Raw genomic sequence first — 23418 nt, forward strand, 5'->3', positions numbered from 1 at the left:
TAATGTGGCTCAAGCTAGCACTCGCATTTTTATTAAAAGGTTTCTATATGTAAAATAATAGTTTAACACAACAATGTATATGACAGTGCTGCAGTGATAATTTCAAAGGATTCTGATCTATTTAGGGCTGCAAAGATAAACAGAATTATATACTTCTTTAAACAAATATTTTAGGCAATTATTTCTCCCTTCATACAGGTTTTACTGAAGATACTCTATAAGCAGCCAGACCTTTCCTTTAGAGTTTTTAGAAGAACGGTGTGTTGCTATGGAAGACATTCCATAATGGAAGACGTTCCATTTAGAAGGTTTAAAATGAGAGTTTGAGGAATGCTCCTGCCATCAAGTAACCTGGTTACTGCGCTTCCTTTAAGTGCCTTGTAAAAAGAATCACTATTTCTGAAGTCTGTGTATAATTATGGAGGAAGAGAAATTCCTAGGGAATTTCTGCGCTTCTTGAGTGACAAAGAGGAGACTGCAGGAGGCTCATGAGACGTAAATTCAAGAGCAGGCTGGCAGAGTAATTAATTCAACTCTCATGTGACTGAATCCAATCTCCTGCCGTTGGGCAAACATCCTTGTTTTAATGAAAAAAAAAATAACATCCTATTTTAATAGGACATTTCAAACCTGAGCTTTATAGATTTCTTAAACTGGATGCTGCTTACTATAAACCCTTATGCTAAATACTTATTTTAATAAAGATAATGCTTTCTATTGAGACAAAAAATAAGCAAAGTGTTTGCTTTGTTTTCTGTCATTATGTAGCTTGCCATTGTAGAGATGAACAGCTCTTTAAGAGAAAGGGCCCATCTGAAAATTCTTTCTTGCTGCGGTTGTTAGTCAGTTTGGAGGGTTTTCCAGACTTTTATTTATTGCTCAAACTGGAAACAACCAAAAGTGGAGTAGTTCTATTGGACAAACTAGCTGAGGACGTCCACTTGCCACACCTGAACAGCTAAAACCATCCACCAAAGTTTGCCTGAATTGGAGTTAAAAGTTACTTATTACTGAATCAATTTAGTTTGTTTTACTTTATGATTTTTTTACTAGTTTTAAGTCAGTACATTGCTTTCTGATACCTAATATATAGTTGGTTCTTGGCCAAGACTGAGGTTGTCTCTGCTGCTTTTGGCATCTGCTTTGATATACATGTGGATATTTCTAATGGGAAGAAAGAAAAATTGACTAAAGGTTTGTTGTTTGGTTTGTTTTTAAGAAAGCAAGCCTTTTGTTGGTGAGTTGGGTTTAGTGTTAATTATTTGCTAATGGTTCTTGATTTGTATTAGAACACCCCACTGAGCAGCATGGGGTCAGTTTGCACCTAACACAATCATATTAGATGACTGAGATACTGTCCTTGCTGTGTTTGTATTGGCAGCTTCCTGTGATATCTGGTCTTCCAAAAAACGCCTGAGATAAAACATGATTTTCATCCTTTATGTAAACTGCTAGGTATTAGTTTACCATTAGTTTACCAAATCTCTAAGGCCTAAGAGAGAAAGATTGTTGAAAGAATTTCAGTCCGATTTAACTTGACAGTAAGAGAATAATATAAACAATCAGTGTTTCTTAGAACCACCTGTCTTACTGAAGAGAATTGCTACCCAGAAAATGATTGTAATGATTCTTCTCAGGCTTGAAATAAAATGTACTATGCTTATCTCTAAACTATGAAAAGTGATGATGATTAAGAGATGGTCTGGGGGGGTGTCTCTGAGGGGTGTAGGGGCTCTGAAGGATTTATAGCACTTCTCTCAGTATGGAAAAATGTCTTCTAATGGACATCTCTCAGCAGGATCTTGGGAGCTCTACTGAGATAATTGCTTTTTCAGCAGTCTGCACTAAGTATTCTGTAAGGGTGTAATCATACATGCAGTGTGCACAAGAGTGAATGGACTGGGAAAATGAATGCATTTACTCAGACCTGCCAAGAAAAGTCTTTATGTCCTTATCATCACACGGAAGTTACTCAAAGGTAGGGGTGGGTGTTTGGTTTTTTTATTTTCTCCTTGTAAGGTTGCAAGAAGGCATTCCCCCACTCCCTCCCACCTTTTTCCTGTCTAATGCAGTTACAATTAGGAATAAGGCAAACAATATATGGTGACAGTAAGCACATCTTTATTTTTTTACTTACTTGTGCCTTGACTTTTTACTTTCTTGCTACATATTCTGTATCACTCTATTTTTCATTCCCATTATCTCATTTTCACCCTCTCTCCTCCTTTCTACTTTCTCATGAATCCTTCTATTTCTGCACATCTGCTTATCCTTTCCCTCCTCCCTTTTCTAGGGCCATCCATTCCACCCTTATTACCTTTACATTTGTCCTTAAAAATTCAGCTTCTCACTTGGCCTTTTTCAAATCCCATTCTATCTTCTCCTGTCCAGATTCCCCTTTCTCAGAATTTCTTTTTGTTTCTAAAGAACTCTTTTAGAATCCCATTTGTTGTCCCTCTTGAAACTCAAAGAATACCTGAAGGAGTTAAGCATTCTTCCAAGCTTTCAAGTGTTGTAGACCTGTGGGAGTGTGAACTAACCCAACGAGTCAGATGGAACCAATGGAACCAATCATCTACCAGAAGGTCTGCAAGTATACACATTGTGACCTCTGTACCTTTCTTTGCGTTTTTCCCAGTAGCTTTGCTCCCAGCTTCTCTTCAGTGAATGAGCAGGAAGATGGGAGAGGCTGCTGTGGTATTTCTGCTCTTCTCATGCGCTGCCTGCAAGCTGTAAAGCTGCGGCCCAGGGAAGATTTGCTCTCATACGCAGTAAGCATGTGGCCAAACCTACCACATGCACTGAACAAGTGGTCATCTTGGGCTGAACGTATTCAGTAATTAAATGGTTAAGCACCTAAAAAGTGGCAGAGGTGCCATTTCCTAGTGTTGCTGGGGGCACAGAGCCACCAGAGCTGGCTCTGTTCAACATGGCAGTACACCTTACTGGTCCTAGTCAGTATTTTGAACCCTGCTGCATGTCATGTTTTAAATGAGAATTGTACATTTTAAATCAGCTGCTACCTCATGTGAGCTGTAAGCACCACAGATGGATTAAAACAGAGAGCATGCTGCAGAAATAGGTTTTATATAATTGATAAAGCCATGAAAGAACAGATTGTCTCTGCCAGCTGCCACAGCAGCTGAATTAGACCTACGGTAATTACACTAGTCAGGAACTTCACTAGGACTGAAAAATATTGCCAAGCCCAAAGTGCAAAAACATGCCGACGGTAATGATAGAAAGTCATGGGAATAAGGCCTTCGAGCTCTCTGAGAGACCCACTCTGGGCAGAAAACCCAGGGCAAATGCCAGAGAGCTCGTAATTAAAATAATTTCCAATGTTGCTATTTTCATCTAGTTGAACAGCTCTTACTAGACACTATTCCTCATGGTGCACTGCATTTTAAATCTGTAGAAATCTCAGGGGCATCAGGAGAATAAGACAGCAGTTACTTTGACAAAGTGCTTGTGGCCTGCTTCTAAGGCCTTCCCTTTTTTATTTTTAAAAGGGTTGGTGTTCAGTGGAAATGCTGAACTATTTAACGAAGGGAAAGAATGACTTCCACTAAGATGAACCCTTACTCAACAAACAGAACTCACCTGGTTTTGGCCACATGTTCAAATATAAGCTGTAGCTCTTCATTTATCAATAATAGTCTCTAGTAATCTTTGCACTGATAATGACTAGAATTTTATTTTCTGCTAATGCAAAAAGTAGTCATAAGCTTTGATAATAGATTCTTTGGATGATGCATGTTTACCATGAGGTCAAAAAAAAAAAGGCTGAGCCTTAACAAAAAGGGGTATTGGACAATTTATGGATGGCAGATTGCAAATACTGCTGCCCATAGTAGATGGGATATTCTACTCCTCATCTGCTCCATCTCTTGGGAGTTCTAGTGGCATGTTTAGGACATCTGCTTATGTACAAAGAAAAAGAATCCATTTCCTGGAGATACGATCATTACCCTCACACTGAAAGATAGTAATTCCTCAGGGGGTTTATTGTTAGAAAAAAATATATATTTAATTGAAAACAAAACCAAATCCGAAATGTAGTGTACTACATTTATCTTTACTGAAATATATCCTGTAGTTTCAGCTCATTTCTTCGTATTTCTGAGCTCTGATCTTACACACCACAAGTTCAATAACCCTTTTTTTATCTTCTGCATTGTTTATGAAAATACTGAACAGTACTACATCAAAGAAACATGTTTGTGAATCTCTCTCTGCTCTTTATCTCTTCACATTACCATCAATACAGCAATATATCAAAAATGAGTACACTCTGGATTGATGTTAAGCGAGATAAGAGCATTCCTTAACTCCATAGGCGACACATGCTGCTTCTGTGCCACGGACAAATATATTCCCTGGCACAAAAGAAAACCATTTGACATGATTTACTGTGCTGACTCCAGCTGAGCTCTGTTCACAAACTGCTTACAAAGGGTCTGTTTGTTTTGGTATTTTTCTGACAGTTAAACTTACCTATAATTCTTGGTCTGTTCTGCTACTAAACAAGAAGACTAAATATTACCTTTGTAAGCTCTGGAGAGCATCACTGAAAAGGTAGCATAAGGTCACTTGAGTTGTTTTTCCAAATACCAATACCAAAGACAAATTTTCTAGTTTGGCTATACCTAGCTTAATGAGGCACTTTCTAAATGGTTTGTTCTTAAATGTAACTTGAGGTCCTCCTATTTTTCAGTTGCTGCTAGCTGTATACAGTGAAGTTTTTTAATGAAAACTGAAGCAAAAATTGCCACTAAAATGTACCTTTGCAAAGCCTCTCATTAGAATGAAAATTAAATTACTTTCTGCAAGTATGATCAAAGTCAAAGAGATCTTGAAAGGTTATTTTACTAAATATTGGGATCTCTATTTAATTGTAAATTCCTTAAAAAAAAAATCCTTCTTATGAAGATTTGCCTCTTATTGAATGAATACACATTATACATGTGTTCTGAGAAGATGAGGCTGATCGTTGCTGTGGTCTCCAGATGCTTCTTTAATATGAATAATGAATAATTTACCTTAGGCAAAGAGGATTGTAGCTCAGATGTAATTTATGGAAAAAGTGGAGGTTAAATGTTAAAAATCACAAGATATGAAGAGCTTAAAGCAGCAAATAACTCCCTGTTAGACTGTTAATTTGGGTGCTGGAACTGTTCAGTGAAACAGCGTATGTGCGTTCTGAAATACTTCTGAATCTTTTCCTAAATCGAATCACAGGCCTCAGCAACACACAGACGTTTTGCAATGCATCAAATAAGCAGAACTGCTGTCAGTATTGCAATATTGGCAAATGGCAAGCATTACGACACTGCTCTTTCTGAATATTCTCACAACAGTGAATTTAACCAAATTTAGTAAAGTTCCCCATTGAAAATACAAAAGTACCGTTGAACTGAATGTTATTCTTGAAGGGTTTTAATCATAACTTACCTGTGTGTCTGCATTTAAAACCTTGATTCTCTGTGTGGAGATGAACAGATCCACTTCAGTCAAGGCCTGGGAATCTCCCTCTGAAGTCTAAAAGACAGGTGCTTTGTTACAAGGGGAATTTTAATTTCCTCTTTAGAATGACATATTCGCTGATCACTTCAAGCATAATGTGACATGAGGTAATTGCATTGTAAAATCACTACAAAGACGACTATTCAAAGGTGGGTTTAAATACATGCAAAGAATGCATTTATTGCTTAGAAAGACTGAAGTGTACTCTTGCTTTTGCGGACAAGAGTGAATTTTCAGAGCCTGTGGGACTGACAGCTTAAGTACTAAAGTTCCCTACTTATAGTCAGAACAGAAGTATGGCTGTTACTTTCCCATTGTCTCATCAATCCACTTCAGTACTTGAGATCCAGAACTGAGAAAGTAGGAGAATTGAGAATGTGAGTTACTCCTCATCAGCTGCCTAGCCCTTGCCATCAGCAGTGAGCTCACTAGAAAAGCGCAAGCTGGTGCTCAGGTTTGAGGAGGGGGTTGTATTATTATTTTGGGGGTTGTTTTTTTGGGTTTTTTTCTGGAAAATAAGAACTGAGTGCTGAATTAATATTTCTCTCATACCAGAGATAGCCATCAGCTGACTTTTAGACCTCAGCTTTGGAGCACTGCTCACTAGGGAAACAATTTCATATCCCATTAGAAAATACAGTCACAGCACAAGCAGGACTGTAATGCCCTGTGTTTTCCTAAGTGCAAGTCCTGGCTCTGCCCACATGAGAAAACAGGAAAGAAAGTGGCAAAGCAGCCTCTCACCAAAGCATCATCCAAGAACTTACCTAATATCAGTTCTAGCCAGAACCTATTTATTCCTCCAGACTACTTATCCACAGTATGCTACTCCAACTAGTGTTTAGCAGCACCCATGGTAGCAGCGTCAAAACAAATGACCACAAATTGTATCACCCTATGCTAAAGGCAGGCATCAGTATCCAAGCCACAGACTGATTCCTTGATGAAACAGCGCAAGGAGGAATGGTGTATTTGCTGCTCTTTTCTGTAGTTCTAAAATCTTACCTATGCCTTTAATTAATTCAGATTAATTTTATTTGAATTAAGTCTCATCCAGCAAAACACAAAGTCAGCACAAACTTTGGGAGGCATTACTTGCATTGCTCTTATCCAAAACCTTCACAAACATCAAGATTAACTTTAGTGATTTTTTTGTCAACTGTATTAAGTTAACTAAGTACAGTTTTTAACCGAGTGAAATGTCTCCTGTGTGAATTGTTCCACCTACTATCTGGTAAATTTATTTTACTTGTTTTTAAATATTAACAATAATGTAATAAAAGTATACAAAGTCACAGGCACAGGAAATACATCTTTCTGGTTTGGTTAGTAAAACAAAAATACCCAGATTACATTAAAAAAATCTCCTGGCAAACTTTGGCTGTATATCTGGACCGAACATATCACGGGTATTCAACAGGTATTTAACAGAAGAAGAGCAGCAGACAGGCACTCCAGGAAATGAAAAATGAAGAAAATTGAGTTTATTTTATTCCACCCAGTGTTCTGGTACGTAAAGAAGAAACCAAAATGACAGCTTTTTGAGGACCCATAATGCAAGACAGAACAATCCATGGAGAACAAGGACAACAAAAACGTAGGTAAACATTAGCATTCAAGAAAAACAGTTTACACACCGCTTTTTTCTTGATTTTAGCCGCCTTTTGCATCCTCTGAGGAGTAGCATTAAAAAAAAAATGCAGACAGATGTACACACAAAGAAAGAGAAAAGACAGTGTGGGAAGTCAGGGAAAACTTTTGACTATGAATCCAGACTGTTAAAAATTAAAAATTTGGGGTCAGTGGGAGAAGGATGTACAAGAAAGAAAGACTTGTTTATATCTTATGCAGTTCTCAAGCATAATTGGATTTAGTGGCATTATGTATGTTGTTGATTGATTGATTGATTGAATAAAAAACAGTACCAGAGAGTGTTGTCTGTTAACATCTTCCTAAATATACAGCAGTCTAAAATGACAGAACGTGCTATTGCAAACTCAAGGTTTTTCTATCTGACTAAATATACATCTGTATGTAATTGTTCAACAAAATGTTAGCTCCAGCTCTCTTCCATGACTAAAGTAGTCAAGTGTCACTGACAGAGTAGGACTGCTATTAATACACTGGACAGTTTTTCGTGTGTTAATAACAATCAACAATTGCTTACTGCTTGAGGCATCAAATAGTATGCTAAATAGAAATTAAATAGTTTGGAAAGTTTAAAGAAATGGACTTTTCTTGCCTTCCATTTGTTTCTAAATGCCAAATCAGTTACTAATGAGGAAAGTGTCTTGCTAAGTAAATAATTTCCTCAAACTAACTGGTTTCCTTCAAAAATAGGCAATTTTTACTAATTAAACATTTTATTGACTAAGAAGGTAATTTTTCTGTTAGCATTTAAGTCTACTTCTTTCTAACCATGTGTATGTTCAGATGAGGTACATAAAGTAGATCCACAAAAACTGTAAAAGAAAAATCTTCTACTTGGATTATTAATCAAAAAAGCATTTTTTACACAGCTGTATGGAGCAGTCTATGCTACATTATTTACACAGAAATTGTTCACTGTAAATAATACCAAATCCAAACACAATAGTAATGCATCTTCTTGTCCTAAAAAAGTTGTAATTCAATATTTTTTGAGTAATAGTCACATTTTGTAGTAAGTTAAAGGACTGACTGATATCAGAGGAAAACCAGGGTCAAATAAATACTCTGTACTTTGCCACTGGAATATTTCCTAACTGCAATTGGCAATTTGTCTGTAATACTTGAAGTCTTCATACAGCTTCCAAAAAATTTCAATAGATTCTGGAATAATTTGTATTTTGTTCCTCAGACATGCTGTATGAATTTTTATTATAAGCCCTGGGAACTACAGTGTATTTACAGTACTAGATCTATAGTAACATAAGTGCACTTCAGAATAGGTTTGAAGCTGCAGATCCTGGAGATCAGCTGTCAAAGGACGAGAGAGTATTCTACAATCCATAACCCTCCCCTACCTTAACACGGCTCACTGCCTCCTGGGCCTGCATCATTCTTATGTTTTTGGAGGGGTTGCGCTCAGAGAGCAGCTGTGTAGAGCCCAGGTAATTGGCTGCAAAGATGATTCCATCAATGAGGTCTTCAGGTTCACACGGTCCTGGAACTGACAGAAGACATTTACAGTTACTGCCTTTCAAAAGAGGGCAGAGAGATGAGGCATTGAATAAAGCATACTGAGACATGGACAACCTTATTAACATCTTTCTAATGTGTAACAGATGAAGAAATCCAGTGGGAAAAAAAGTTTTCACATACAATTATTTCCCCCCAGAAAACATATTAACCAAACAAAGTATTTAAAACATTTGCATAATGGCTTGACTGTGGAATTCTAGAGGAAAATCATTGGAAATTTTTTGCTGTGCCACACTGATAAACACATTGGAATTATCTACAAGTTTCAGAAATGCTGATAGGTTCCTTTATCATACCTTTCTTACTCCTTATATGTCTGATTGTTACAGTGCATGAGCTGAACTGCTGGTTGAGTAAGTCTCACATTTCCTGTTTCCATGTTTTTTGAGATGTTTGCATAAGTACATAAGTTGTTTTCTTTCGTTCACTTCAGGCTAAATAAATCAGGCTAAAATGAATTTATTTGTATTCTCTCAAGACTGGGGTTTCATCATCTCTTCATAGCATTAGAAAGTGATTTTTTTGCAGAATCATTACACTAGCAACATATTCTGCAACATCATGTATAAAACAACAACAGGTATAAAAAGCTTATAGTAATAACTAACACAGGGAAAAAGGGCATGTTGGGCAGAAAATATTTCTTAACATGCATTTCCCATCATGAATGTATTGTAAGCAACTGCCAGAGAAAAGCAGATTGTTGGAAGGATGGAATGGTATTGAAAATTGCAAGGGTTAAATTGGGTTACCTGAGTGTTTTCTCCTCTTATCTCTGACTGCTTTAAATAATATAAAAATGCAGTCTTGACTGAGGTCCCAGTTCATCACAGCACTTAAGCATGCCATTGACTGTAAGCATGTATAAGGCTTATTGATGAGGAATAGATTTGAAACTTGAAGAGTAATTCAGTGTGAAGAGAATGGAGATTTATGATCAGTATTTGTGCTTAAATATTAGATAACATTAGATAACCAATAACTTAAACATTAGATAACTGTTTCTGAAAAATCTACCTCAATTTCTGCACTAACGTATCAATGCAATAGAGATTACTTGGTTTTCTGCTATCTATTAATGCAACGAGTATAAACATATTCCTAGACTAAGTAGACTAGGTCTAAACATTTTTAAATTAACTTATCTTTTTATTCATAAGAAAAAGATTACTCGATAATTCAGCATAGCTGAATATAATAACCTGTTAAGAACATTTTTTTATATTAATCTAAAATCATGTGTGAACCAAGGATTCAGTATTTAGAGACTGTGCTCAGAGCACAGAAGCACTTTCAATTTCCTGCTGAGAACATCATACTCCAAGAAGTCACAGAAACCTTAGAGTGCATATAAACTAAAGGATTAAATGGACACAGGGCATATATCACCTTGCAGTTTTCTGCAAAATCGGCGGTTTTCTTTATTTCATCGTGGTTGTTACTGTGCAAGGGAATGAGATTATGGTGACAGAACGAATATATAGAGAAAAAAGCCCAGGACACCTGAACTAATTACCACTACAATCATACAGTGGTAGTACTACTGAAACAATTATAACAGCAAAAGGACACATTTCCAGTATTTTTTGTGCCTGTTACCTACATTGTTATTATGTCCACATGGCATATGAAAAATATTATGTGTTTATAGAGATACAGATATAGCTTCAGTAGTTATGGAGTTGTGCTGGGAGTTAAGTGCCTGAACACTCGAAGACTAATATAACCTGAATACAGTTGTGGTATCTCTGTCAAAGTTCAGGGAAGAATTGTGAGAGTTAACTGGCAGAATATTTTCTTATATGTACTAGAGTCCTGTTCCATTGGGGAAAAATACAAAGTATTTCAATGTGAGAGCAGTGGTGTTAGCTGTCATAAGATCCTAGTGAGCTACATATTTATTTGTAATAGACGATGCTATATAATACCTGCAATAGAAAAAGCCTAATCAATATCTTATCCTCACATACTGTGCAACTACAGAAAAAAACAGTGAAAAAATGAACTAAAATATATACACACATATATATACACACCATCTAAAAGAGTACAGTGACTGCTTTCCAACAGAGTAGTGAGCTGGTTGGTAAGAAAAGAAAAAGATATAACCTGTTTATCCCAGCAAAAGTAAAATGTGAGGTTGTACCTGCAAGTGCTGTGAGTGTTGAATTCTCTAGTCTGTTTTAAAGTTCAGTTCATGCTGGCCTCCCTTTATACACTCTACAATCAGTAGATGCTTACTACAAAGTGTCACCTTGCTTTCTTGTCTCTGCCACCTTTGGGTAATGCATTTAATTTACTACTATCCAGGGTCTGTTAGCCACTACATGCCAAGTTTTATGTATTATTTCCATCAGGTATTAATCTGTGTAAAACGGGCAGTCTTTCAACTTTTTACTTGCTGTAGCTCTTAAAGGAAATTACTAAAACCAGAAGTTACTAGTCAAGCTGATGAGATGAAGGAATAGAAGAAAAGTATGTTGTACATGCTGATACTATTCTAAGTCGCAGTAAGCTTTCCCGGTGTTGAGAATTACATTAGAAATAAATTTTTTAACATTAAGTTATGGTTTCCATTGTGGGGGAAAGTGTGTTCATGGTAGACCTAAGGGGTCAGATCCTTAGAAGTCTCCTACTGTCTTTTCTCACTTTACAGTGTAGACATTTCCTCTGAGGAAGAGCTGTATGAATTTTCCCCATACAAAGTTCTTGAGAGGACTGTGAATTAGAGAATTATAAAGTTTTTCAATATAATCCCATTTTCTTTCTGTCCACCTGCTTGTGTTAAAATATTGACTTATTTTTCACTGAAGAAAAAATACCTATTAGCAGTGCAAAGGACATTGAAGAAACACATGAAAGCATGGTTCTCCTAAATAGGACTGGATTACCTATTTTTTGTCAGATCAGGAGAACCTTTCCATTTGTGCCAACAACTGAAATTTCTAGCGTGTAATAACAGGCATCACATCAAAGTGACACAGGGGCTGCCCAGAACAGTTAAATGACTCCTTCCTCTGCACAAGGCCAGGAAGAACAGAGTGCTCTTATACCTTCATAAATCTCTGCCCTGCTATTATCACCTTTTTTTCCCCTTCCAGATTTGTAGCTTTCTGCATCTTCACCTTAATCCCTCTGAGAGCTGTCTCTTCTCCTTCTTTTTATCATCACCAGGCTCTGACTGCCTGACAGGGGGATGAAAATGTTAAATACTTCCATAGTTAAACACTTCTGCTGTATTCTTTCAAGTTTGACTGGTTTTTAGTACTGTGGTCTTTAAATTATGTTACAACACCTGCTTCTCTTTTATCCTACTTTAAGATGATGTAAAACTTACCATCAACAAAACTTGGAAATGAAGACACTTTCTTTGTCTGTGGAGAGATAAAAATGACATTGCTGTAGCAATATCATTATCACAAACTGAAGCATTATATTTAAACGAGTGATGATTGTTTATAAAAAATCAAATTTCTCTATGTAAATTCCACATAGACACTATTTAGCACAGTGTAATGCATTACATCACAGTAACTAACACAACACAACTGATACATAGTGCTGTTTACCTGGTATCTCAAAGCATTTAAGCAGATCCCACCACACAAAAAATAAGGGAGGATGGGTGGGGAAGAACATGAAAATGTCCTGTCAAACAAGCGATACAAAACAGCAATTCCCAGTCCAGTAGTTTGTCCACTAGATCACAATGCCTACTAATGACAGTTAAAAACATTAAACAGTATTTTACAAAGCAAGATGCTAGTTCAGTAACTAAAAAGATCTGTCCCTGATTGCACAGTTTGTAGCATTACACTTAATTGCAGTGGGGGCTACAACAGTGCTCTTTCTGCACTACTCTTTCTATTCTCAACAAACATTTATAGGCCTTCCATTTGCTTGTCCTTTGCCAGTCTCTTCAGGCACTCCTGTTTCCATGAAAGAGGCTGATTTCTCAATTACAGGAAGAGGCATTAGAAATGTGTCTCTTCAATAATGTAATGGGCTATAGGCTAAGTATGTTGTATGTTTTGGAGATAACAGACTTCTGCCTTTAAGTCTGAATTGCATTTCATTATGTCTAGCCTCAAGCATAACCTCATTCTGGATTCTTAGATGTCAACTTTGGTCCAGTCTTCAGCGACAAGAGCAGGTCTGCCTATGACTGCATCTTTTTCACAGCATACTAAGCCAGGACACATCTTACTACAGAGTTAACTGAGGAAGATGTGAATCATTTCAGCCTTTAGCACTGGATGATGTGCTTGATATTAGGGGTTATTTAAAAAGAATTATTCCAGTAGGAATTAAACAGTCCTTTGGTCTCAAAGAATGAGTGAAAAAGATCAAAAAGCGGAAACCAATTTCTTTTTGATGCTACTTTTGCTCTCCAGTAATCCAAAAAGAGAATTTTTGAAGTGTTCTCACTGTTCTGTATGTCATCTGCAAGTTTTAGGCTTGACTGTGTGCTGTGGCAGGAAGAGATTCATGGGTACAGCTCAAAAACTTTTTGGAATAGGCAGATGTTGTATTTGTTGTCAGTTCAGGAAAAGAAAGAGAGTCTAAGTATGTGTGTTTGAGGGACAAAATTGATGGTGCCTCCTTTCCCTCCTGTGAACAGTCCTTCTGACCACAGGAAGATGAGGAGCAGAAAGGCCTAATGTGCCTACCTCAGGTGTGTTATTATTGTCGACTGGTCCATTGAGGTCTGAACGCTGTTGCTTCCTTGGCTGCTCTAAACCATTGCACATCTATGAGAAAAAAGAGAAAGGATTTTAAACCCTTTTGTCTTCTGAAAAGCTTCCAAATGCAGTAAAGATTTCCATGGAAGTCCATGGTGCAAAGATAATCAGAAAATTTTCCCAGATTAAATTACAGTCAAAAAATTTTAGTAACAATTCACAAAGCGTTAGCATATGAAACTGTACTTAGCATGTTCTCCATTATTTTTCAAGTCTTTTGTAAAAAGCAAGATATTTCAATTATCATTAAGTAGCAATTATGCTATACTGATTTAAACTAGATTATTTTATTTCAATGCAAATTTTTCACATAAAATTAAGCCAAATGCTAACACGTTCAGACTGTTTGGAAACCTAATTAATAATTTTTAAATGTGTTTAATGCTTAGTATCCTTTCTAGCCCAGTCCTGATTGCCAGGTGCCACACCTGGGGTCACCTGGGCCTCTTCCCTCCAATCAATCTTGCAGGGCTCCTCCTAGTTAACCAGGCCCCCTTTATAACCACCTCTTGCTGCAGCATAAAGCCCTTCTTAGCTGGTAGTTATTGGTCTTGCTCTCTCTTTACACTACAGGTTGTTTGCTGCAGTGTAAGCTACTTAGCTTTCCAGTCAAAAGCTCATCTCAGCAATATAGTCCTCCTCAAAGTTGCCACCTCTGATCCTGAATGTTGCTGTGTTCCTTAGTGCTGGTTAAACTCTTTCCTGCTGAAGAGCGCTCTGATGGAAACCTGCAGGTTAGTCCCTTTATTGCTTTATTCACAGAAGTAATTTGTCTGAGAGAGGAATGAAAGGTTAGGTTTTTTTCAGAAGTGTTAAACCTTTTTGTAAAGAGCTGGTAAACAAGCACTGAGTATAGCTTGAAGGTGTGGTAAGGTTTTATTGCTATGTTTAAGCATTTGAATAATGAGTCATGATTTGTACCTGCCAATCTTTGTGCTAGCAATGCTGTTCCAATACCAAATAACGGGTTCAGAAACCAATGTACTGGCTTATATGTTTCGAAGCTCATCTTGAAGACTACTAAGCTTCTTGGAAAAAGAGGTATTTTGTGGTGGGCTTCAATTGCAGAAGGTTCCTTCTGGTAGTTTCTAAGAAGAAAAAAAACCTTCTTGGAAAAGAGATGTTTTGCTGTAGGTTGACTAGATTATTGTTACCTGTTATACAAGTAAACCAGCTGATTTAATTGACTTTTTCTTTTGTGTTTCACATTTGTTGTCTCTAGAACAGAAGTAAAGCAGATAGGTATTATGTTTGTCACTCAAGGACAAAACTTTGGTTTCTAGTTTCAAATCCTGTGATGTTTTGTTGGTTTCTGAAAAAGATTTATCACTGAGCTATGTGTCCTCTTGATACTTAAACACTACTAGATTTATAGTAACATCAAGGTGCATCTCAGTCATCTTTTTGAATCCATAAACAGTAACCTAGTAACAAGTCTATTATGGCAATATTATTCCTGTGAGACTACATGGCCAAAATAATGTCTTTCGTAGATGCTGGTGGTGTGTAGTGGGAATAGCTTAATGTATCCCTACTGAGCTGCTGCATTAGGTATGGTAACACTGGTGAGGTGCTATTGTCAGCAAAAGCAATTTGACCCAGCAAGATACAAAGATAGGCTCTGAATGAGCAGCTCTTGACTAGCTAAAGGATTTCTGATTTTGATCACGCACACAAAAAGACCAGACTTCACACTCTATGGTCTCACAAAGATTCCTTACTAATGTGGTAATTAGAGGTGGTGCTAGCACAGGTCAGAAGTGAAGAAGGAAATATTTAAAGAACATAGTTCCATGTAAGCAAGTTAAGTTACAGCATGGAACTGGTGTTAAGAGAATGAGTCAAAGTAAGTCTAGAGACCTAAGCATTCAACAAAAGAATTTTAATACTGTATCCAATAAGCACTAAACCAATTGCCTTTCCTTTAAGATGATTAAAAAAAAAAAAGGCAAGGGGCTTTTTGTCCTTGCCTATATTTAAAATTGAGAGCAAGCCATAAGAGTTGCAGAGAAACAGCTGCGCTGAATGGTGCATTTCTATGTAGATATAATTTGGAGTGCATGCTGCCTTCTGTTTGAAACTTTCCACAGAAGACTATCACTAATGCATCTTTAAGAGCCATTGATTTTGCTGTCTCCTGGTTGGAAGCTTATTGCTTTAAAAAGTCATGACTCAGCCAATTAGCACAGAGAAGCTGGTTTTGTTTGAGAATGTTTTGGGTTGTTTAGCACTTTTCAGTAAGTACTTAGACTTGCTAAGTTTGGGAACTGTGACTCAGTTATTTAATATTTCTGCTCCACAGCTGTCTAGAACATGTGGGAGAATGCAGTAAGCTTTTTTAATACTCTTTATTTATACCCACTAATATTTTCTACAACTTCTATCAAATGCATCCCATAATGCTTGGACTGAGTTCCAGTAAGGCACTCCTAAGATATGGGTTTTCTAAAACACTTAGCTGCTTCAGACTGTTCTAAGGGTGAGATCTTTTAATGACAAAAGACTCCTGGACTTGGGCTTTTTGCAGCAAGAGCACTGTGCTCATGCTGAGAAAAGGGAAGAAACATCACGTATTTTCTGTCAATACTGAGCTCTAATGTTGCAGAATGGCTTAAGAAGCAAGGCCATGAGCCTATGGAGCGGCTGTTCAAGCAGTTGCCTGTGTAGTCTAGTAAGATTAGGCCCCACACCGTCTTGGTGAGAACAAAAGGATCAACAATCAGTCAGCATATTCTTGTGTGTCATGTAGCAAGGCCACGGGATGTGGGAGCATGAGGTGTGATAAGGATTCAGTGCTCCTGGGACTGAGAGAGACATGATTCCCAGGCTGCAAGATGGGTGGCGCATGTAAATGTAACCTTTAGTTAAGAGCCCATTAAAATACGGTTAAGTATAACACATGGTTGGAATAGTATAAAAGGAAGTGTATGCTTGCAATGAAGTTGAAGTGCTTTATCTATCACATTGATAGGCAGCATTCTTCCCTCTCGTCGCGGCACTCTAATAGTATTTTATCTCTTTCTGAATGTCCATGTTGAAAAGGTAAGGACATAGTCTCATTTCACAACTCATACAGGCTAGCGTTGCAGAAGCTCACTGGGTCCCTACCAGGTGAGTCTGCATGAACGTACTTGGTTAGGTTCTCAAATGTGTGCCAGTATTAAAGTATGATTGAGAAATGAGAAGCAATTGGATTCATGTGTCTCAGGCAGCCTCAGTAAAAGTAGGTTTCTCTCTAAGGTCCCCTGTGGTAATAACAGCAAATCCCAAGGCTATAGGTGAAGGTAGTGAGTTGGTGGTGTTAAAATCTCTTATCATTGGTAAATTGATCTGTTTGAACAGGATAGATTTCAGACTGTAGACTCACAAGTACGCTTACCCTAAGTAGATGAGACTAAGGATGGAGGTCTGCTTAGATGGTCAATGTTCAAGTGTTGAGTCCTCTATCCATCTTTAGTCCCCACTCATCAGAAGTAGCTCTGAGGCCATGCCAGTATTTCATAAAAGTAGGACTCTATTTGGGAAGACTAAACCCTGCCACATACAGGGTTCCAAAATTGTGAGTCCCATTAGTACAAATGGCATCTTCCTTTGGTATTGTTTCGGTTGGTGTCCAATGTTTTGCTAACTTTTTTCTTGACTGCTTCTACCAGTCTTAAACTGTGGTACCTGACTGTATAGAGTTATCGGTTTAGTAAGAGAATAGTGAATGCCATCATTCTCTGCAGATGGGTGCAACAGCAGAAATTAAAGTTCCATGTGCTGTCAGGGAACAGCAGGATGGACCTGGTTGGACTACCCCATACCATACTGCTTTGTGGAAAGGATGCAAGACAGGATTCTCTGCAGTGAACCAATCTGGAGACAAGATTCTTGTGCCTTAAGCTCTGATTTAGACCAGGACTCTGTTCATATTTTGTCCAGTTTTTGCTAGACAATTTGCCTGCATTAAGATGAAATGTATAAAAATAATTGTAAGCAAAAAGAAAATTTGTCAGATACATTAGCAATCGTGTCAGTCTGAGATGACTGAGATGTCAAATGGGGGTGGAAGAAACTCCTAGCTTGAAGTTGTTAAATTTGAGTTACATCATAAAATGCCAAAAATATTAATCTTCAACTTCATAGATGTAACCCCTTTATTAAGTAATATAAGCATGGAAAACCTGCAAGAAATAAGTTGTGCTCAGCAGTGAGTTTGAGCAAATACACTCTAGATGTACTCTACGTTTCCTTTGGGCTTATGGAAGGCAAATCCTGGAGAATTTACAGATAGACGTTCATACAAGCAAGCTCATACCTCTGAAGTTTTCAAGGGTGACCATGAACATTTAAGCCTGGAGCCTAACACACACTGAAAGTAAAATGAGGTGCTTACTATGTTTTCCATTTTCTGTAAACCTACCAATTTGAACCTTTAATTGCATTTGTTTCCTGGTTATTTAACACTTTGTATGCAAGACAATAGATAGCATTTACCAGAGGCTAAGAATTTTAAAGGTATGTAAACATGTATTGTTTATCAGTTACTGTTAAGTAATCTGAAACTTTATGTAGCAGTTTTACCACCTGTGGGAGACAGGAAGGGAAAAGGGCAGAAATATGTAAAAAAGCTAAGGACAGCACAATGCATGTTCTTGATACCTTATTATTTACAAAACCTAACACACACATAGTAACTTGGTTTAACTGAAAAGCATTCAATTCTATATTCAGTTTAATGGGGACAAAATGTTTGATATACAACATATATGCTCCTGCCATCCATCTCACCGTGGTATTTTGTACTGTGTGATGCACGCTTACAATAACTGAAATCTTTTATCAAGATAACAAAACCAAAGATGTTCCAAGCAAAGACTCCACTATGTTTGGCATCTAAACCTACTGACAATGGTCTTGGGTCTTTATCCTTTCACTATGTGAGAACTTTAATTATTGTAGTTAAAATAATGACTACCTCCAGTTTCACAAATGGCGTAGGCTCATTCAGAGAATACATTAACTGCCTCCATCCCTTAAACATTTTATAGTCAATATTAAAATAATTGAATGAACCAGAAGAAAACCTGAAAATCCGCTGGTTTACCTCAATTCTTTGAGGTCCAATACCTATGTTAAAGGTCTAGCCAGACCTAACGTTAAGGACACTCAAGGCCCTGTTAGAAATAGAACTAACTCTGGCAGAAATAGAAACTGTACTCTTATTCTAATGTCCCCCCAAATGAGCCTGATTTTTAAATAAACCTGAGGATAAATAACCTGCAGTAGAGGAACAGAACACAGCAAGGGAAGACCAGTCTAGTCTTATGCGAAACACATTCAGTCATCTTTGCCAGAGATTATTTAGCTTGGATTTTTTTAATCTTTTGTATCACTTGAAGCTTGTAGTGGGGGAGACTCACCTCACTTCTCCATTTGTGAGCCTCTGTTTCTCCACAACAAATGCTGGTTCACACTTTTATGCCTTAGAGGCCTATGTGCTCTTCTCTTCAAAGATGCAGGGAACAGCTTTGTTCTCTCCCCTTTCTCACAGATTAAATGCGTGTCTTGTCACCTGGCCTGTTTATCCCTTCAGGTTGAATTGAAATAATGCCTGTACTGCCCTTACCTCTGGCTGAGAAACAGCCTTCATTCCCCTCTCCACATTTGAAAGAAAGAGATGTTGTGTATTATTTCATGATCTATCCATTAGACAATAGTTTGTGGGTTTTATGAAGAGTGATTGTAGAAATTCAATGGCTACACACCAGCCAGTGGTGACCTACCCATCAGAGCAGCACTTCCTTATTATTAAAAAAGATGAAGGCACTGGTCCAAGACTGACTGGAAATAATGATGAGAGCTCAGACAGGTGACTTGGAAATGCTTAATTTCTTTTGTTTGTTTTCATACCAGTAGCAGTTATATAAAATACTAGGATATCTGTAACCCAGTTGTCAGCAGTCTGGCGAAAATAATAAAGATAAAATATAATTCAGCTCAACCTCTGCTAAGTAAACTTCAAAAGAATACAAAAAAAAAAGATGTTGAAATACAAGTCCATTTAGAATTGGCAATCATTTTGGTGGCAAAAAAAGCAACATTCTTACTCAAGCTTACAGAAGAATTCACTAACTTTCTTACTCGAGCTCCTATTTTTGTTCTGGAAATACTTTCAAAATATACAAGCAGATGCACTCCCAGCAGCAGCTACTGGTATACAGTGCCAAAAAGACCTAGTTCAACATGATTCAAAGATGCTAGCTAGATTTTTCTGCTCCTAGCCACCAGTAACTAATCAAACCATTCAAGATAATAAAAACTTATTCATGCAAGCTAGAACTTTTATGCTGGCAGCAAGGCACCAAATATAGTATGTTACACAACTTGGTTCTAATTATACTTATGAAAATAGAATGTAAAGGGAATAATAAAAACCTGCTGTAGAAATGGGAAATCTGAAAATATCCCCCAAGCTCGCTTCAAAATTATAAAAAGGTCAAATTGTTTTATCAGTATAGGCTTAAAACAACTTATTTCCTCCTCTTGTTTTGTAGAGGAATTGACATATTTTAAAAACAGACATTAACAGAATAATCTAGGTCAAATTGTTTAACTGTGAGGCACTTAACTATCCAATCTATAAATATTATTTCTAAAGTTGAAACAGGAAGCTCATATCTCTGAAGTAGATCTCTGTTCACTGCAGAAGATAACTAAAAATCAGCTGCTTATAACTTTGGAGATGAAAGTCTAAGCTTTAAACTGACCTTAGAACAAAAGGAATTACATATGTCTCTCTTTAAGGAAGTAAACATGTTCAATTTGAAACTTAAAAAAAAAAAAAGAAACTGTCACCTCTGTTCCTCTGGAAAATTTTGAACTTCACTCACAGATTCTTTTTCTGGCACTCAACATTAGAACAAGAAAATGTTTTTTTGTTAGTTGATTTAAATTAACATCCACATCAGTCTTGCAATAAAACTGCTTAACAGGATTTTTGGTACAAGTAAATCACCTGTTTCTTCCTTCTTGCCAAGGTCAAGCTATACCCCACTGGTACAAAAACCCAGTAATATGCAGGCACCTCTTGCAGTTCTTATATGCAGTATCTAGCCTTGGCGTATGTTGGTTGAAAACAAAAGAAATAAAAGTAATCACCCACTATGGGAAACAAGACCCCTTAATGGAAAAGTCCCTTCAATTACATAAATGCTGACCCCACTTTAAAGATACCTGGTGTCTCAATGCAGAACAAAAATAGTGTCAATAAGCTAGGTCTGCCCTGCATATCTGGAATACCTTTTTACTTAGAATTGTCTTGTTCTCTGGGCAAAACCTCTTTCCCAGTTGTCTACCTAAACCAACTCCATTTAAGACCTTTGTCTAAATGTGCCATGTGATTATGTAGCTCTGAATGCAATACAGAGTGAAAAAAAATAATGCTCTCTAATTCTGTTTGGAATAAATACCTAACATAACATCTGCATAATGATTCTGAGTCTGGTTAAACAGAGATCCTCATACCTGTTCTTGTGGCCACTTCTGTCTGTCCTCTGGGGTTCTTGATTTAGCTTTGAAACCTCTCGGCACATCTCCACTGTGCTTAGAGGCAGATGGGATATTCAGTGACTTTGGCCTCCCCTCATGCCTGTTAGCACTGTGAATTGCTTCTCCCTTTGAACAAGTCTCTTTATAATCAGTTGCCATGTTTTCAGTCCCAGTGTGCTCTGGACTCATTTCTGTTGTACTATTAATACTGCTCATGCTCATACTCATTTTGATTTCTGCTACAATCTGGTCAATATCCTCTTCCTGCTCTTCAAGCTCTGCATCCTCTTTTCTAGAATGGTATGGTGATGTTCCCTGTGAGTTTCCATTAGACTCTGCTGGGTAATAGTCCGGATAGCCACCTTCATTTTGACAATATTGTAGGTTTTCTTCTTGGTCTTGAATCTCCAAAGAGGAGACTTCATCCTCCAAAATCTGAACGCCATTATCTTGCCCTTCCTGCCACTCTTGCCTGTCTGCCACCCCATTTTCATCTTGGTGCTGAATTTTACCTTCAGCCCACTCTTCTACAGCTTCCTGACATTCATCTGTTTCAATATGGTGCTCCTCATGGGGAGCATACTCCTCCCCATTACAGTCCATTCCTTCCAGGTAACTGTCATCTTCTGGACAGTATCTAATGTAGTATGTGATCCCCTCCTCTTCTGGCAAGCCTTCATCATAGTCCTCCTCCTCAGAGGTGTTATTCACATAGTCAGAGCTGGAGTCACCGTCTCCACTATGATCATTGCACTCCTGGTCCACAGGTGCAGGACTACCTTGTCTGACAGTTGCTAGTTCTGCCTCCTTTGCTGCATAATCTTCAATAGGAAGGTCACTTTCTTCATTTTCAGGCTCCCTGTTGTGAGATGAAGTAGGGCAAGCTCTCACTCTGTGATCCAGCATGCTGGCTGTAGTGCTTTGACGTTTCCTGTTTGCCATAGCCAACTCCTTATATGACAATCATTTCTAGGCAATTACTGTAAGGAAGATGAAAAAAAACACATTCAGGAAAAGGTTATGAGTAGAGATCAGTGATGTTAACAGGAAACAAAGAGGTAGATTTATTTGAGTTTTATTAAAGGATATGTTTTGTAGATATTTAAAACATTCAGACAGCTGACTTTTAAAATGCCTATGCTATGGAACCATGAAATCAAAGTAAAGAGATAAAGAGAAAGTTCTACACTTCTGCTAAATATATTCTAGGATAGGATTGCCTCTGTCAATCTGACAGAATTAATCCTGAACCTTGAAATTAGTTTTCAATTTCTTTTTCTTGCCAGTAAGGGGTAACACTTTGATCACTGTGCAGTAAACAGCAGCTCTTTTCATTTTTCAGCTGAGGCATTTCTTTAATGTGTACTGAAAGCACGCCTTTACAATCTGACCTGCTCTTACCAAAACTAAAGGGAAATGATTCTATTAACTCAGTAGTCACATAAGGCACCAAAGGATAATGCACTGCTATTAAAGTTATTTTTAAAAAAATCACTTGCTGATTTATTACTTCTTACTAGCTGGATACCATAAAGTATCTCCCATTGCTAAACTAAACATCGCTTTTGCACTAGAATAGACTATTCCAGTTGGAAGGGACCTGCAACAATCTAGTCCAACTGCCTGAACAGTTCAGGGCTGACCAAAAGTTAAAGCATGTTAAAGACACTGTTTGAATGCCTCTTTAACCACTGACAGGCTTGGGCATTGACTACCTCTCTAGGAAACCTGCCCCAGTATTTGACCACTCTCTCTTGATAGAGAAATGGTCCTACTGTCTGGCCTAAGCCTTCCTGGGTGCCATTTGAACCCTTCCCACATGTCCTATGACTGGATACCAGGGAAAACAACTTCCTATCCTCAGGAAGCTGTAGAGAGCAATGAGGTTGCCCCTCAGATTCCTTATCTCCAAACTAGATGTTGAGGTTTAACCCAGCAGGCAGCTAAAACAGTTGTTTGCTCACTCACCTCCAGTGGGATGGGGAAGAGAACTGAAAAAAGTAACACTTGTGAGTTTAGATAAATAGAGCTTAATACGACAGGCAAAGAGGACGATACCGAAACAATCCCCAAAACAAATGATGCATAGCACAACTGCTCAACAACCAAAGCGGATACTCGGCTAGTTATCAAGCTCAATTGCATCCTGGCCCACCCCCCCAAGTTGTATATGGAAGATGACATCATAGAGAACAGGATATCCCTTTGGCCAGTTGGAATCAGCTGTCCTGACTGTGTTACCTTCCACCTTCTTGGGTTTCCCCCCCACCTTCTCCTTTAAGGGTCAGTACAAGAAGCTGAAAATTCCTTGACTGCTAAGCAACAACTAAAATATCAGTGTGTTATCAACATTATTCTCTCAGTAGATCCAAACACAGCACTGTACCAGCTGCTAGAAAGAAAATTAACACTATTTTAGCTGAAATCGGGACAC

General features: G+C 37.7%; 1 protein-coding gene across 2 annotated transcripts in view; it reads right to left on the reverse strand.

Annotated features, from left to right (window-relative positions):
• The window catches only part of APBA2 (amyloid beta precursor protein binding family A member 2), a gene marked incomplete at both ends in the record, with an annotated part of 34492 nt that extends 12566 nt beyond the window's left edge, over positions 1 to 21926 (reverse strand). The window contains 6 exons of one of the 2 annotated variants that reach the window (XM_084268041.1): positions 5455 to 5541; positions 7164 to 7199; positions 8532 to 8677; positions 12047 to 12083; positions 13380 to 13460; positions 20961 to 21926. In XM_084268041.1, the coding sequence (XP_084124167.1) occupies positions 5455 to 5541; positions 7164 to 7199; positions 8532 to 8677; positions 12047 to 12083; positions 13380 to 13460; positions 20961 to 21926 (1353 nt within the window). The remainder of the gene's footprint in view (positions 1 to 5454; positions 5542 to 7163; positions 7200 to 8531; positions 8678 to 12046; positions 12084 to 13379; positions 13461 to 20960) is intronic. The other variant, XM_084268042.1, reaches the window with a different exon arrangement.
• Positions 21927 to 23418: the final 1492 nt, after the last annotated feature.

This window comes from Gallinula chloropus (assembly GCF_964237585.1).
Source record: "Gallinula chloropus genome assembly, chromosome: 9".
In the NCBI taxonomy this organism is placed as follows: domain Eukaryota; kingdom Metazoa; phylum Chordata; class Aves; order Gruiformes; family Rallidae; genus Gallinula; species Gallinula chloropus.